The sequence below is a fragment of the Aythya marila genome, assembly GCF_965140915.1.
Source record: "Aythya marila genome assembly, chromosome: 17".
Lineage (NCBI taxonomy): Eukaryota > Metazoa > Chordata > Aves > Anseriformes > Anatidae > Aythya > Aythya marila.
The window spans coordinates 3,551,747-3,564,355 of record NC_139058.1 but is presented as its reverse complement, the minus strand read 5'-3'; the positions used below and the strand labels follow the sequence as shown (position 1 = coordinate 3,564,355).

Sequence of the window (12,609 nt, the reverse complement as noted above, 5' to 3'; positions counted from 1 at the left end):
CCTCTCATTGACACTGTCAGCTTAGGGTACTGAAGTTCTGCTTGTGCTTCCTGTATTAAACCACGCAATACTGCTGTAACTTCTTCTGGTAACTATTATAAGGATTGATCTTCGCAACTAAAAATGCAAAGTAGCAGACAGAGCAAAATAAAACATCACGGAGCTCCAAAATGAAAATACGAAGACTTACTAGGAAGTTCATCACCATTTTTTGGAAGTGGAAACTTAAAAAGATTTGTTGATTCTATCAACAGAAGTTTGTCGCTTATGATTCCAGAATTAATATGAATCTGATGGACGAGTGATTCAAACTTCCTGATGGCTTGTGTACATTGGACTGTAAAGTCACCAATACCTGAAATAAATTACAATCATTTGTTTTCTTTCTTCTACCAAATCTTTTACCAATGAATCAAAATTGTCAACAACCAGATGTGTTTAAGAATTAACTGATACTCTGCAGAAAGATAGATTAGATGTTTTATCACCTAATCCTTCATCTATCTCCCTTCTAGCTCTAACAGTCTATATCCATTTCCACTCAGTGTTTTACATATAATAAAAACATAAGAAATACCCACTTGGATCAGACCCTGTCTAACATACTATTCTGTCTTACACCATGGCAATAAGATATCCTTTTTAAGGATGCATAGCTTTAATCTGACAAATCAAATAGAATGCAGAATTGAAGAGAATTTTTGAACTGCGAATCAGTAGCAAAGGCCATTCTAAAATAGTATCTCCATTACCTAGGGAGTTCCAGTTGAGTCTTCTGTGCCCTAATCTGAATACTCTCCAGAGCTCTTTAATATGGTCATCAAGAAGTTTGGTTTCTGCTTCACTCAATGTTCCCATTAAGTTGTGATAGTGATCCAGCATGTTTTTTAATCCATTTGTATATCTAATGAGTGTAAGAAACATAACAACAAAAAATAAAAATCATTATTTTCTGGAAATACCGTTCTGAACAAGGCAGATCACTTTCTTCATTCTGTTCAAACTTCCACATAAATCAAAATTTTCAGAAATAATGACTATGTATTGATCATAAATACAATTCTCTTCCTCTCACAAACAAAAGAAAAATCATCTATGACTCCAGTAGTAGCTAGACCATCCTCTCCTGCCCCAACCCAGAAGAAGTATTTTAGACAGCCTCAGTTTGAATCACATACATGAACTCAACAGGTAAATTTTAAAATCTAGTTAGGTCTCTTATTGTCACACCTCTGTGCCTAAGTGCCTGTGATAATTTGAGCAAAAGTGACTTATCCAAGGCTGTACAAAAAAGCGGCAGTGAGTTCAAATGTGAACTGAAATCTAAATGGCATTAAGAATTCATTGCAAAAAAAAGTACTTTCTTTCCTTGTTTTTCCTTCAGATTTTGAGGTGTTCATTTGTAAAACGTAGTGCTACAGGGAGAAGGATGCAGACTGCAAAAGAGGAAAGACTGCTAGTGTACCATGGCCATCAGCAATTTTACCCTTAAAAGAAGTCACTACGAACTCTCATATTTCCAAAAGTTGATGACTCATGGCACACTCTGGTTTGGAGTGAAATCACTTGAAACATTGCTGAAAATCTGTATGAGAGCAGGTATTCTGTTATAACCTTACCCAAGGTATTTGTCTTCCTGTAATGCCACATTTCTTGCTATTTCTGGGACTGGAAACCCCAGTTGTTCCATGTACTTTGTTTCAGTTATAATCTCTTGGAGTCTAGGAGGAAAATTCACTATGAACTGCACTCTTTTCTCTGTGGTGAGAGGCTCCTCTGTTACTGAGGTCTACAACACAAGAAAGCAGCAGAAAGCATAGAAACACCAGACTGTTACAACACAAGGAAAAAGTTAACTCCTGGAGACATTTGATAAGACAGTAGGTAAAAGTCAGACAGAATAGCTAATATTCAGATTGTGGAAATGCCAATAAAATTTGACAGCAATCTCAGCATTCTAGTTTCAATTTTGATCTCAGTACTTTTTAAAATTTTCCATTAAAAAACAGTGTTTCTCTTAAAGACATCATTCTTTGAAAAATCTCACCAAACATCAGATAGGTTTCAGTTCTTTCCCACAGAGAAATCAGGTATGTTATTTTCCTCTCTCACCTGCTCAGAAGTCTCTTGATTAATATGGTTTGCTGCCTCACCAGTAACAACCATCAGCAGAGGTTTTCTCAGTAACAATGGGAGCATCTGCTCTGTTCCTTCTGTCCACTGACCATATTTCTGATCTTCATACTCTTTCATCCTCTTGGCCACTTTAAGATACTTTTGCTTTACCTAGAAAGGAAAATTCTGTATAATTCATTTTAAAGATCACGAGAAATGTTCCACTATCCTGTCTTAATAAGGTTTCTGATCTTTATCAGATGAGAGGGCAAATAATGCCTTGTAATACAGGTGATGAAGAATTCAGGTTCTTGAGTTCTGTCATTTATTCTGACACTATTTCTTCAGAAAACAGTGGGAAGGTACCATTAAGCTTTTCACGTCTAACATTGCTTACTATGTGCAAAGACATTCTTGCTCACTTAAGAACATTTCCACCTCCCCAGAAGAACGGTATGAGGAAAGTATTCTTCCTTTATTAAACAGCAAAAGAAACAACATACTTCCTTTCCACGTTCACTAGTAAGTAAGTCCTCTACTTCTTGAAATCGAATAATAGTGTGTTTGATCCGATAGAAAAGGGATCGGGACCAATATATTGCTCCAGCCACTGGAGGGTGATTCTTGAATAAAGGTGGATCCTTGAGGTTCTGAACAAAGATTTGCTTAACATTTTCGACCTAAAAGAGAATAAAACATTGCTAAGAATCATTTCTCCACTTGTTTTTCCACGGTAAGTATCTAACCTGGTACACAGCACAGGCTCTGAAGCTAATTTCAGCAACAAGATAAAAATAATTCATTTTTTTTATTCATCTTTTGTTTGCATTAACTGCATTACACAGAACACCTTCCTTTTTGTGTCTCAAGCCTCCTTGCACATGTAAACATCTTTCAGTTCCTGTACTGTGCTACAAATATACAGATGTGCACATAATTTCAGCAAATTAACCATGCTATTTCTTGTACAGGTTCCAAAAAAGTGAGAACAATTACTATGTTTATTTTTTTAAAAGTCTGTCAGTCTTTTGGATCGTAAATGACACTACATATGTGTTAAAGATATATACACAGATTTATTATTTTCACTAAAGAATTCCATATACTACCTAAGAAATGCTAAATTAAATACCTCTTTACAGTATTGGTCCAAAACGTCATTGAATTTCATCATCATCTGCTTATTAATGGTTTCACGAGAGCGGATGTGTCTGAAGTTTAACAGCATGTCAAATGCAGCTTCTGCTGATCGAAGGGTCTTGAAAGATTCATCAATAAAGTTTTTGGCCTCTTCTTCAATAACCTAGACAGAGACAAAGGAAGAAGGCCAAGAAATCCTGTCACTTAGAGGTTCATCTTGCAAAACCAAGAAAGGAAGGCAATATTAAAATATCTTTTTTTTCCATAGTGTTGAGACATATCTTTACTGTTAGCAATTTATAAGACCAAATAGTAAACTGATGGCTTTCCAGTAAACTACAGGAAATTAGTGTTAACCCAGTGTCTGCTGGGCAGGTATAAAAGTCACAGAAGGCATTGTAACAACTTGCATTTGTGGGTATTCTTAGCTGAATGGGAGAAGTAAATCCAGAAAAAAGTTTGATTTCTTTGTAGAATATGATTGAGAGATGTCAGCACATGAGTACAGGGAGGTAATATGTAGCCCCTGCTCATGTTCTAGTTATTTTGCCAATGAACATAAAACACGTTTCACTGGTTTGCAAGATGAAGTGAAGCTATAAACAAAAAGAACTTGAACACAAAATACTGACTTTAAAAGTTTGGTAAAACTTCTCACATTTTCATTTATGTATTCACTCATTTATATTTTTTTTAAAAAAGCATATCATTCATTCTTTAATTGAAAATGTTGACAGTCTAGAAAGATTTTCATATAGGAAGGAATAAGGGGGAAAAATCACAGTACATGGTACTTACTGAAACTTCTGTTCTAAATTCTCCCATAATTAACTTCCAATCATGTGTGCTTTTGATGCTAAAAGGGTCAAAAGTCAGTTCTTCCATTGGACTAGTTAGTCTATCTACCCTTCTCAGTAGATCATCAATACGTTTTGGATCACCTGTGACAGCTTTCAGTTCAGAACCAAATATATTGTAAAACTCTTCAACAACCTGTTAATTCAGAAGAACATAACAGAAAGGTTTACTTTTAATGCTTTTCTTTGCTATTTAATATTCTTCTGTTATTGTTTCCTTTAAAGATAACTATAGCCCAGAGAACAATCAATTCTTGCTGTGATTTACATTTTGTATACGCCTATGAAAGACATGAACTATCTTTTTGGGAAAAAAAAAAAAAATACAGCCCCAACACCACATTTGTCAAAACAGATAACATTCAGTTATTACTTCTTTTCTTTTTATTTCACTACGGATTTCACATACACAGTCTACATAGCATGTGGCCATTGATGGACAACTAATATTTCTAGTTGCCCTACCCTAAAGGAACCTGCACATAGCACCTATCTTTCATGTATATTATCCTGCAGTTGATACATTGATTTATATACAGTCAAATTTTATATTACAATATACTTAAGTGATTATTTTATCTGAAATGATACCATTAAATTAACGAGACATGAAAACTGCAAACCTGTGAAACAACTGTTACAAGTTTGCAGGTTGATAACAGTACTGTACACAGCAATACCTTTCTCATGGCACCAACCAGTACCTTGAGAAGAGTTATTTCATTTCTCTTAAGGTTGAACACACACACACAAATAAATAAATAAATGAAGGCTATTAACACTTCAACAACTATAATACAAAAGAATCTCCTCTCCTGAAGAAGACACTGATCACAAACTGTCCTCTTTAATTACTGTCTATATTAGTACCTGCAAAATGTCATACAGATCTTGACAGATGGAAGCCATATAATCTGTTTTTCCAAATAAACGTTTTCGGTCAAATTCCCAATGTTGCTCTCTTCCTGATATTTCAATTTGGGCACGAACAGCCAAATAAGATTTCTTCCATTGTTCAAGAGTACTTTTTCCTTCTGCTATTTTCTTTTTTGCAGCAGTTCTATCTTCTCTATTAATCAAAAGAGTTAAGATACTATAGATGGAAAGATTATAGATATAATAAAATGATATTTCAACTGGATCAATCTATCCTGGTTTAGTATCTTCTAGTTGTACAAGATCTAGGCAAAACTTACAACTGCAAGGTCTTCATTTTCAGTGAAATTGATTTTGAAAAAGTTATTTCAGGACTGATTTTTATGATATTTATGCCACTTTTGTACCAGAGTATTTGCATTGTGTTTATTGATTTATGTCCTTTCAAGAGAAAAGAGGACAAGCACCTATTTCTTCAGGCTGATTCAATAATTTGTGAAAACTAGAACATTAATTGGCTTTTAATTGACCTTCTAATACAACTTCAGATAGTGAGAAACACTGAAACATATTCAATGCAAGTGTTATCAATCACACTTCCTGTAAAACAAGCAAAGCTTTTAATAAATGCAGCCTAGTTAAATAGGAATCCAGTACTTACTTAAACAGCGTGTGTAAATCCACGGCTTTGCACACTCGTGTTGAAATTTCCCACGCAATTCGTTCCATAAGGGGTACCATCCGTTCATCCTTGTTGTAATGCCGTGAGATAACCCATACCATTCTCAGGGCATTCATCAGCAAAGGAATTGTGTCCAAGACAACATCAAACCCAGTGCCATGTGTTAAATTCTATTAAATATATTTAAAATAATTTGAATAAGTTCTCATGTAAATACAGATAAATATTGTATAAACCAATATTCTATTCAATATTCTACAGATAGCTGAAGTCAAGAAAATCTGTGACATTAGTAAATAAAGAACCCAGTCAAGGAAACACCCTGGTGACCAAATTACACAGATGGTTAAGGATGTGCAGATTTGCATCTATTGCTCCAAATGCTTGTCAGGTACTGCCTCATTAGTATTCTACTTTCTGAAAAAGATGTCCTAAAACTGGTTTTAGCCCAACTGTTTATTTGAATAATCTTCAACAGAACTTAAACTTGACCTATCAGCTCTAACCAGTGATAGAAGTTGCCTCAAAAATTGGAGAAGAGAAATCTTTGTTTTTCTTAATTCAGCTGTGCTATCTCATTCTTCCAAAGCTATGATTTACAAACCAAGCTGTTCACAGCTCTGTGCTTCTGCTTTCAGGTATTAGAACAGCAGCAATTCAGACAAAATAAACAAGCTTTTTTATTATTAAATGTAAAAAATCTGCAATATATCTTTATTGCTGGTAAAATAATAATAATAATAATAGACCAACAAAGAAACCAAACTCGAGAAAATACAGCTACAACTCCACAGTTTTCTTAAGGATACATACCTTCAAATAGCGTTCAAGAGTTGAAAGGAACCTAGCATTATCTAGAGCTTCCACATGATGTTTTCTGAGGTCGCTTAAGACTGCCTGTAAATCTTTGCTACGTTCAGATTCAGCTTCCTGTAATATTGCCAAGACTTTTTCAACTCCTGGAAGCTTTGTCTGTTCAGTAAGACCAGATAAAGCAGCGTGTCTTTCACGCCAGAAGTAAATTTCTGCAAGTGGACCATTGCCCTACAAGATATGTGCAGAAAAATAAAATTTTTAAATTACAATTACTTGAAGATGAAAACCTATGACGAGGTTTATATTTGTTCTTTTTTTTTCCCAATATGCTGTATACTGAGAAAACCCAGATGTGATTCAACAAAAAAATGGGGATTACATCCTTGAGTTGGATCTGAAGATTTCATGCTTGCAAAAATATATGCCCACTTTATTTCGTAAACATGAAACGTCTTATTATGTTAAATGGTATTACTCATGTGTAACTGTTTGCAGAATCAGAACCTTACAATTAGATTGCATTTTGTTTGGGAGAGATGATTTTTCAAGGGAAAATATAGTACTCTATATTTTTTTAAAGCATTGCATTTTTAATATTTCATGTCTATCTCACTGGTTTTAGAAGTAAGAATGCAACTAGCTAAAGTGCCTTAGTTTTCCACAGTCTCCCAGGTGGATAGGATCTGCAGAGAATTGCTTTATATTCCATTTCCTGCAGTCACGCAGGTACTCACTACCTTTGTTCTACTTTACTTCAATTAGTAAACGGGCTTTCCAGCAATGAAACACAAAGTTTGATTAAAACAGAGCACAAACCAGTCAGATATATTACTGTGGGAATAAAGAAATGTCTCTGGGAGTAAAAAAAGCTTGGTGCTATGGGCAACATCACCTGTGGAACCCTTTTCAGTTGTTCCTCTAGAGCTGCGGATATTAATTTTTGCCATGTCATTGCACAGCTTTCAAGAGCTTCAACCACTTCTGGAACTGTGGCAAGAACACTTGCATCACTGTTTAGATTTATAGTTGGCATGTCCAGTTTAATCTCTCCTGTTGGGAGAAAAGGCATCTGAAATTAACTGTCTTGTTCCACCAGCACTGTTAAGGTAACATCACTGAAATGGCTTACACCTTCCATTTTGCTAGCTACTTGAGTACAGGTAACATACCATCTGCTCTGCCTATTTGAGAATATGACAAAAAGCATCCAGTTGTTTGTCCTAGAAGTAACTGAAAAGCTCTCAGCTTTCAAGCTTCAACACAACCTCTAAGTATTAAAAATTAGGAATAGGGCTTTGCTGAAGAAGATTATCAGTCTGTTAACTGAAGACCATTACATTCTCCTCAATGGCATGACACTAATCCCTGTCAGAGACACGATGCTAAACTTCGTGTCAAGTCTGCTTTGGTCTTCTGCCTTCTATATCCTGCTATGGCCTGAGTCCCCTGAACATTGGAAAGAACTGAGGCATGATTACCCTCTCTCCTAATTCTTACTCCAGGCTGTTTGAAACTGATGTAATCCATTCCTCATATGTGTGCTGTGCTTCAGAGCAGTAAAAATACTACTGTGATCAGCAAAAGAAACTTTAATCAGATCTGGAACTTCCCCAGAAACTGTATGTGTTATTCTAAACAAAGCCATTCCTAGGTGAACCTTCTTCTACTGTCTTGTACTCTAATTAACACAGCACTGGAATAGGCAGAATACTCACCTTCAATTTGCTGAGTAATACTTGAAAATTCTTGTGTGCTTGATAGGAGCTCACTCCCCATTTGAGTATTACAGTACTCAACAGGCTGTTCTTTCTTTCCTGCAACCTCAGTCTCAGATAAACTTCTTTTTTCAGAGCCTGTGTTTTCACTATCTGGTTGTAAGGAAGCTTCCTCAGACCGCTGCCAATTACAGGAGAGAGCAGGAAAAAATAAGTATAATTCAAACAGGAACCATAGATTAGATGGTTTGTATTTATAAACAAATAAACAAAACCCTCAGCTTACTACTACTTCACTTAAGCATTTGGATAGGTTGTTCTAAAATTTAATTTAAATGTATGTCTTTCCATTTCACCTCTTTAGGACTATTCTCTCCACAAGTTCTGCAGGAGAATAGCTCCAGCATACTTTCACAAAAGTCTATCAGCACAAAAATAGAAGTATGTGGTGTCACATTCTTAAATGTTTCTTATATAGGGTCAGGCAAATCAATGAAATGATGACTGTCTCCACATCCTTATAAAAATTTGGGAAACAAAATAAAAAGCATTACCCCAAACTTCATTTTGGCATAAGAAGGTCATTCATGAAAGGATTTCATATACGTAGTCTACATGGTCAGCAGAATAAAAATAGGCAAATCACGCACAGAAAACTGAAAACTTCACATATAAAAGCCATAAAACATTTACCTGTGAGATGACATTCTTTAGCATCAAAAGAGTATCAGCAGTCAGTAAACCAAATTCTATCATTTTAGGAAGAACCTCATTAGCTTCAGTCAGGTCATTAGGTTCAGTAACTGTTTCTAAACAGTATACAAACAATTAGCATACAGAATACAATAACTAAGTAATTAATAATTGTACAGAACACAATTATTAAAACAATTGTATAAATTGTTTTCCATAACAAGTTAAAACTCCAATAAAGCAGACTGCCATTGTAATAATAAACTAGGCTTGATGCAAGCCACTTTCAAAACTGCTGCTGGTTTTAATGTTGCAGATTTTTTTGATGAAGTTTTATTTTCTCAAATTTCATGATTTTAGAGAAACTGAAAGTAATAGGCACATACAAAATACTTTGTAGCTTTAAACCACACATGCTGCTACTCAGTGAGTGAATCCACATAAATGTATGCTGGGATCAGTGCCTGGCAAAAAGTTAGTTAACAGACAGCTGATTGTTCCTGGAAACAGGCATGGAAATACTTGTTTGTTTCAGTTTAGAAGCCATTTCCTGTGGGACTGGAACTAGATACTGAAGTCTGACCATGACCAGAAACAGCAGCTATTGTCACTGGCTTAGTTATAAAAAGTATGAACTATCAGAATAGAACCTCTCTTTCACATGCTGCTATTGTATATCAAAATTTGAGTCAGGTCTGCAGGTTTGATACCCCAGTTGTGCTTATTGCCACCTTATGGTCCAACTTTCACATACAGCTCCTCATTCTCAACACACTTTGCACAGTTCTAGCAGTTATAGTAACTAAATCTCATTAGTTCCTCTGAGAGCAGCTTGAGAGCTTCATCCCTGTTGGCAAAATGTGGAAGATATGTAATTTTCCAAAAATTTAATATGAAAAGTGTTCTTGATTCCTGGCTCTACTCTACTCTAAGAGCATTCCTACCCAGTTAGGAATGGATAGGCACTAGCCTAAGTCCCAGTTGTTATCACTTTTCCTCAGTATGTCCCTCTTAAGGGACTGGAGAACAAGGTTTATGAGGAGGAGTTGAGGGTAAAGGGGTTCTTTAGTCTGAAGAAAAGGAGGCTGAGGGGAGACCTCACCGCTCTCTACAATTCCTGGAAAAGAAGTCGCAGCAAGGAGGTTGTCAGCCCCTTTTTCTCAGATCAAAAGTTATAGAACATGAGGAAATGATCTCAACTTGCTCCAGGGGAAGGCTAGATTTAACATTAGGAAGAATTCCTTCACAGAGGGAGAGGTCAAGGATTGGAATAGGCTGCCCAGGGAAGTGGTGGAGTCCCCATCCCTGGAAATATTTAAGAAATGTGTGTATGTGTTGCTAAGGGACAGTGATGGGACACAGCAGGTCAGGTTGTCAGTGGGACTTGATGATCTCAACGGTCTTTTCCTACCTAAATGATTCTATAATTGATACAAAGTCTGGAAACATAGAGCCAGCAGTTATTCAGGACAAATACCTTTGGTGTCTCTCAAAAAATAGACGCTAACATCTGACACAAATTCTTCAGGAATTTCATCAAGAGCCGCATACAAATACACTTTGTCAGCTTTCTGTTCTGTTAACTGAAGCAGGAAACATGAAGGAAGAATGACTGTTACTATTTGCTGCCAAGTTTCCTAACAGCAAGACAATGTTTGCCTTCTATGAGCAATGGAACAGAATCATTATTTTAACTACGTTATCTTCACGTTGCTGTCCAAGTAAACAGGTGACTAAAAAAAAAATAAATAAAATAAAATAAAATAAAAAATCACTCAGCTAACAGTAAAAAATATCAGCTTTGTAAACAACGTTAATTTCCAGACCAACAGGACTAAGAGCAACAGTGCTTGAAACATAAAAAAAATGGGCCACAGGTAAATGCCCCCCATAGAGCCTTTCTGAGAAAGTGCAAGCACCTACTCCCCTCCCACTGCATCTCAGTCATAAACTAAATTTAGTTATAAACACCAGACTCCATCCCAAGTGTCTAATTAGGCAAAAGCCTTGAGGTACAAAAGCCTTTTTTTCACTGTCCCTTACAGGATCCTCCCATGGTGTCTTTATCTAGCAATCATTCTAACTACAACTTTTCTGTTACAAACAAACCTGGGAATAGCTAATGTGGTAGCTGAGTAACTCACTACCACATTTCCTCACTAAAAACATAGAGTTTTGCTAAGTAAATTACCTTTGTAATGTCAGTCAATTTCAGAGGCTGTGGTAGACACACCACAGGCCAACGGTTTCAATGAAAATTGTTTTTCTTGTAAAATGTTCTGTTCTGCTCCGAGTCCCTGGTCTGCATTGTACCTCCTTAATTAGCCCATCAGTTTTAATGAAATATTTGCATCAGCCAGCATCTTCATACCCCAAAAGAACAGAGTGAATACAACAGACTTACATGGGGTGTGTGTTCCACACTGTCAGCTGCAACTCTTTGCTCTGCTTCACTCAATTCAGACACACTAGAGAGAGCTGATACATGACCTGACACACTTTTATTGTCTGAGGGTTCCGGATCAGATGTCTTACTTTTCTGAGTTGTGTCTAAGAATAACACAAGAGAACTCACTTAAAGAACAGGTATTCCATGCACATAAGATGGATCCTTCCAATTTTCTTCTAAAATTAAGTAACTGAACTTTTTCTTCTCCCTACAGTACTGCCTTTCAACAATCAGACATCCATACATTTTCCCAAAGGAGAACACTCTTGCTGAAGGACTGAATCCAAACATGGAAGTGACCATACTACATTCTACAGGGCTTTATCTACAATATCTTCATCAGCATTTTCCAACACAATTGACTTCTTACTATAAAATAAATAGGTTAAGAAATTTCAAGATGAAAGCATTTTGCAAGATGAACCTTAAATTTTTGTGTGTGTGTGTGTGACTGATCTATGATGTGGAAAATGTCTGTAGCAATGCTGCACCCAAGAAGCAAAGGTGAAGACACTGTAACACAGAAACAACTACATGAATTCCAGGGCCATTCAAGAATTTCAAATGTTATTTTTCCTGTCTTTCAGATGTTGCGCCATGTCTCCTTCCCCTTTCAGCACAGGCTTCTAGACAGTTAAAAGGTGGAAGAAGCATAGTTGCATCCCCAACTGGAAAGATCGCACTATACATATGTGCTATAATTATTATGAAGCAATATTAATTCTCCCTGTCTTGATGCCTTTAAGCACCAACTTGTAGGTGCATCCACTGAGAGGTACAGAGTGGAAAGTTGCGTCACATCACTCCTTTAGTCAACTTATACATGCGTCAGATATGTAGGGACCTGAAGGAGGGAGAAACAGCTGGAGAGAGGGCAGCAGGAAGGGTTTGGGGACTAGGCAGTACCCAGGGGAGGGTCCCGCAGGCCGGGCTAGCAGGGCAGCCTCACCCGCTGCTTCCTCGGTCTCCTGGGGGCGCCGCTCGACCCGCAGCAGCAACACCCCCGCGGCTTTCTTCTCTTCATCATCCTCAGCACCGCGGCTGAAGAAGCGCAGCACGGTCCGCGCCCCCTCACCGCCGTGGCGGTTCAGCAGCTCCTCGAAAGGCGCCGGATCGCTCAGCCCCAGCGACGCGAGCGCTTGGTCCCGCAGCCACCGCACCCGCACGTCGTTCAGGCTCATAGCGGCGAGGCCCCGGGCGGCCGCCCGACGCCGAGCGGTAGCCGCGGTAACGGCCCGGGGAGGAGCGATGGCTGCGGCCCGCCCA

General features: G+C 37.4%; 1 protein-coding gene across 1 annotated transcript in view; it reads right to left on the bottom strand.

Annotated features, from left to right (window-relative positions):
- The window catches only part of DNAH10 (dynein axonemal heavy chain 10), a gene marked incomplete at its 5' end in the record, with an annotated part of 56,055 nt that extends 43,531 nt beyond the window's left edge, over positions 1-12,524 (bottom strand). Inside the window, 16 exons of the mRNA XM_082774406.1 lie at positions 191-355; positions 753-904; positions 1,620-1,789; positions 2,113-2,286; positions 2,619-2,795; positions 3,248-3,418; positions 4,054-4,248; positions 4,983-5,181; positions 5,650-5,840; positions 6,484-6,714; positions 7,379-7,536; positions 8,202-8,382; positions 8,895-9,010; positions 10,372-10,477; positions 11,299-11,444; positions 12,293-12,524. Of these exons, the coding sequence (XP_082630532.1) occupies positions 191-355; positions 753-904; positions 1,620-1,789; positions 2,113-2,286; positions 2,619-2,795; positions 3,248-3,418; positions 4,054-4,248; positions 4,983-5,181; positions 5,650-5,840; positions 6,484-6,714; positions 7,379-7,536; positions 8,202-8,382; positions 8,895-9,010; positions 10,372-10,477; positions 11,299-11,444; positions 12,293-12,524 (2,764 nt within the window). The remainder of the gene's footprint in view (positions 1-190; positions 356-752; positions 905-1,619; positions 1,790-2,112; positions 2,287-2,618; positions 2,796-3,247; positions 3,419-4,053; positions 4,249-4,982; positions 5,182-5,649; positions 5,841-6,483; positions 6,715-7,378; positions 7,537-8,201; positions 8,383-8,894; positions 9,011-10,371; positions 10,478-11,298; positions 11,445-12,292) is intronic.
- Between the last annotated feature and the right edge of the window lie 85 nt (positions 12,525-12,609).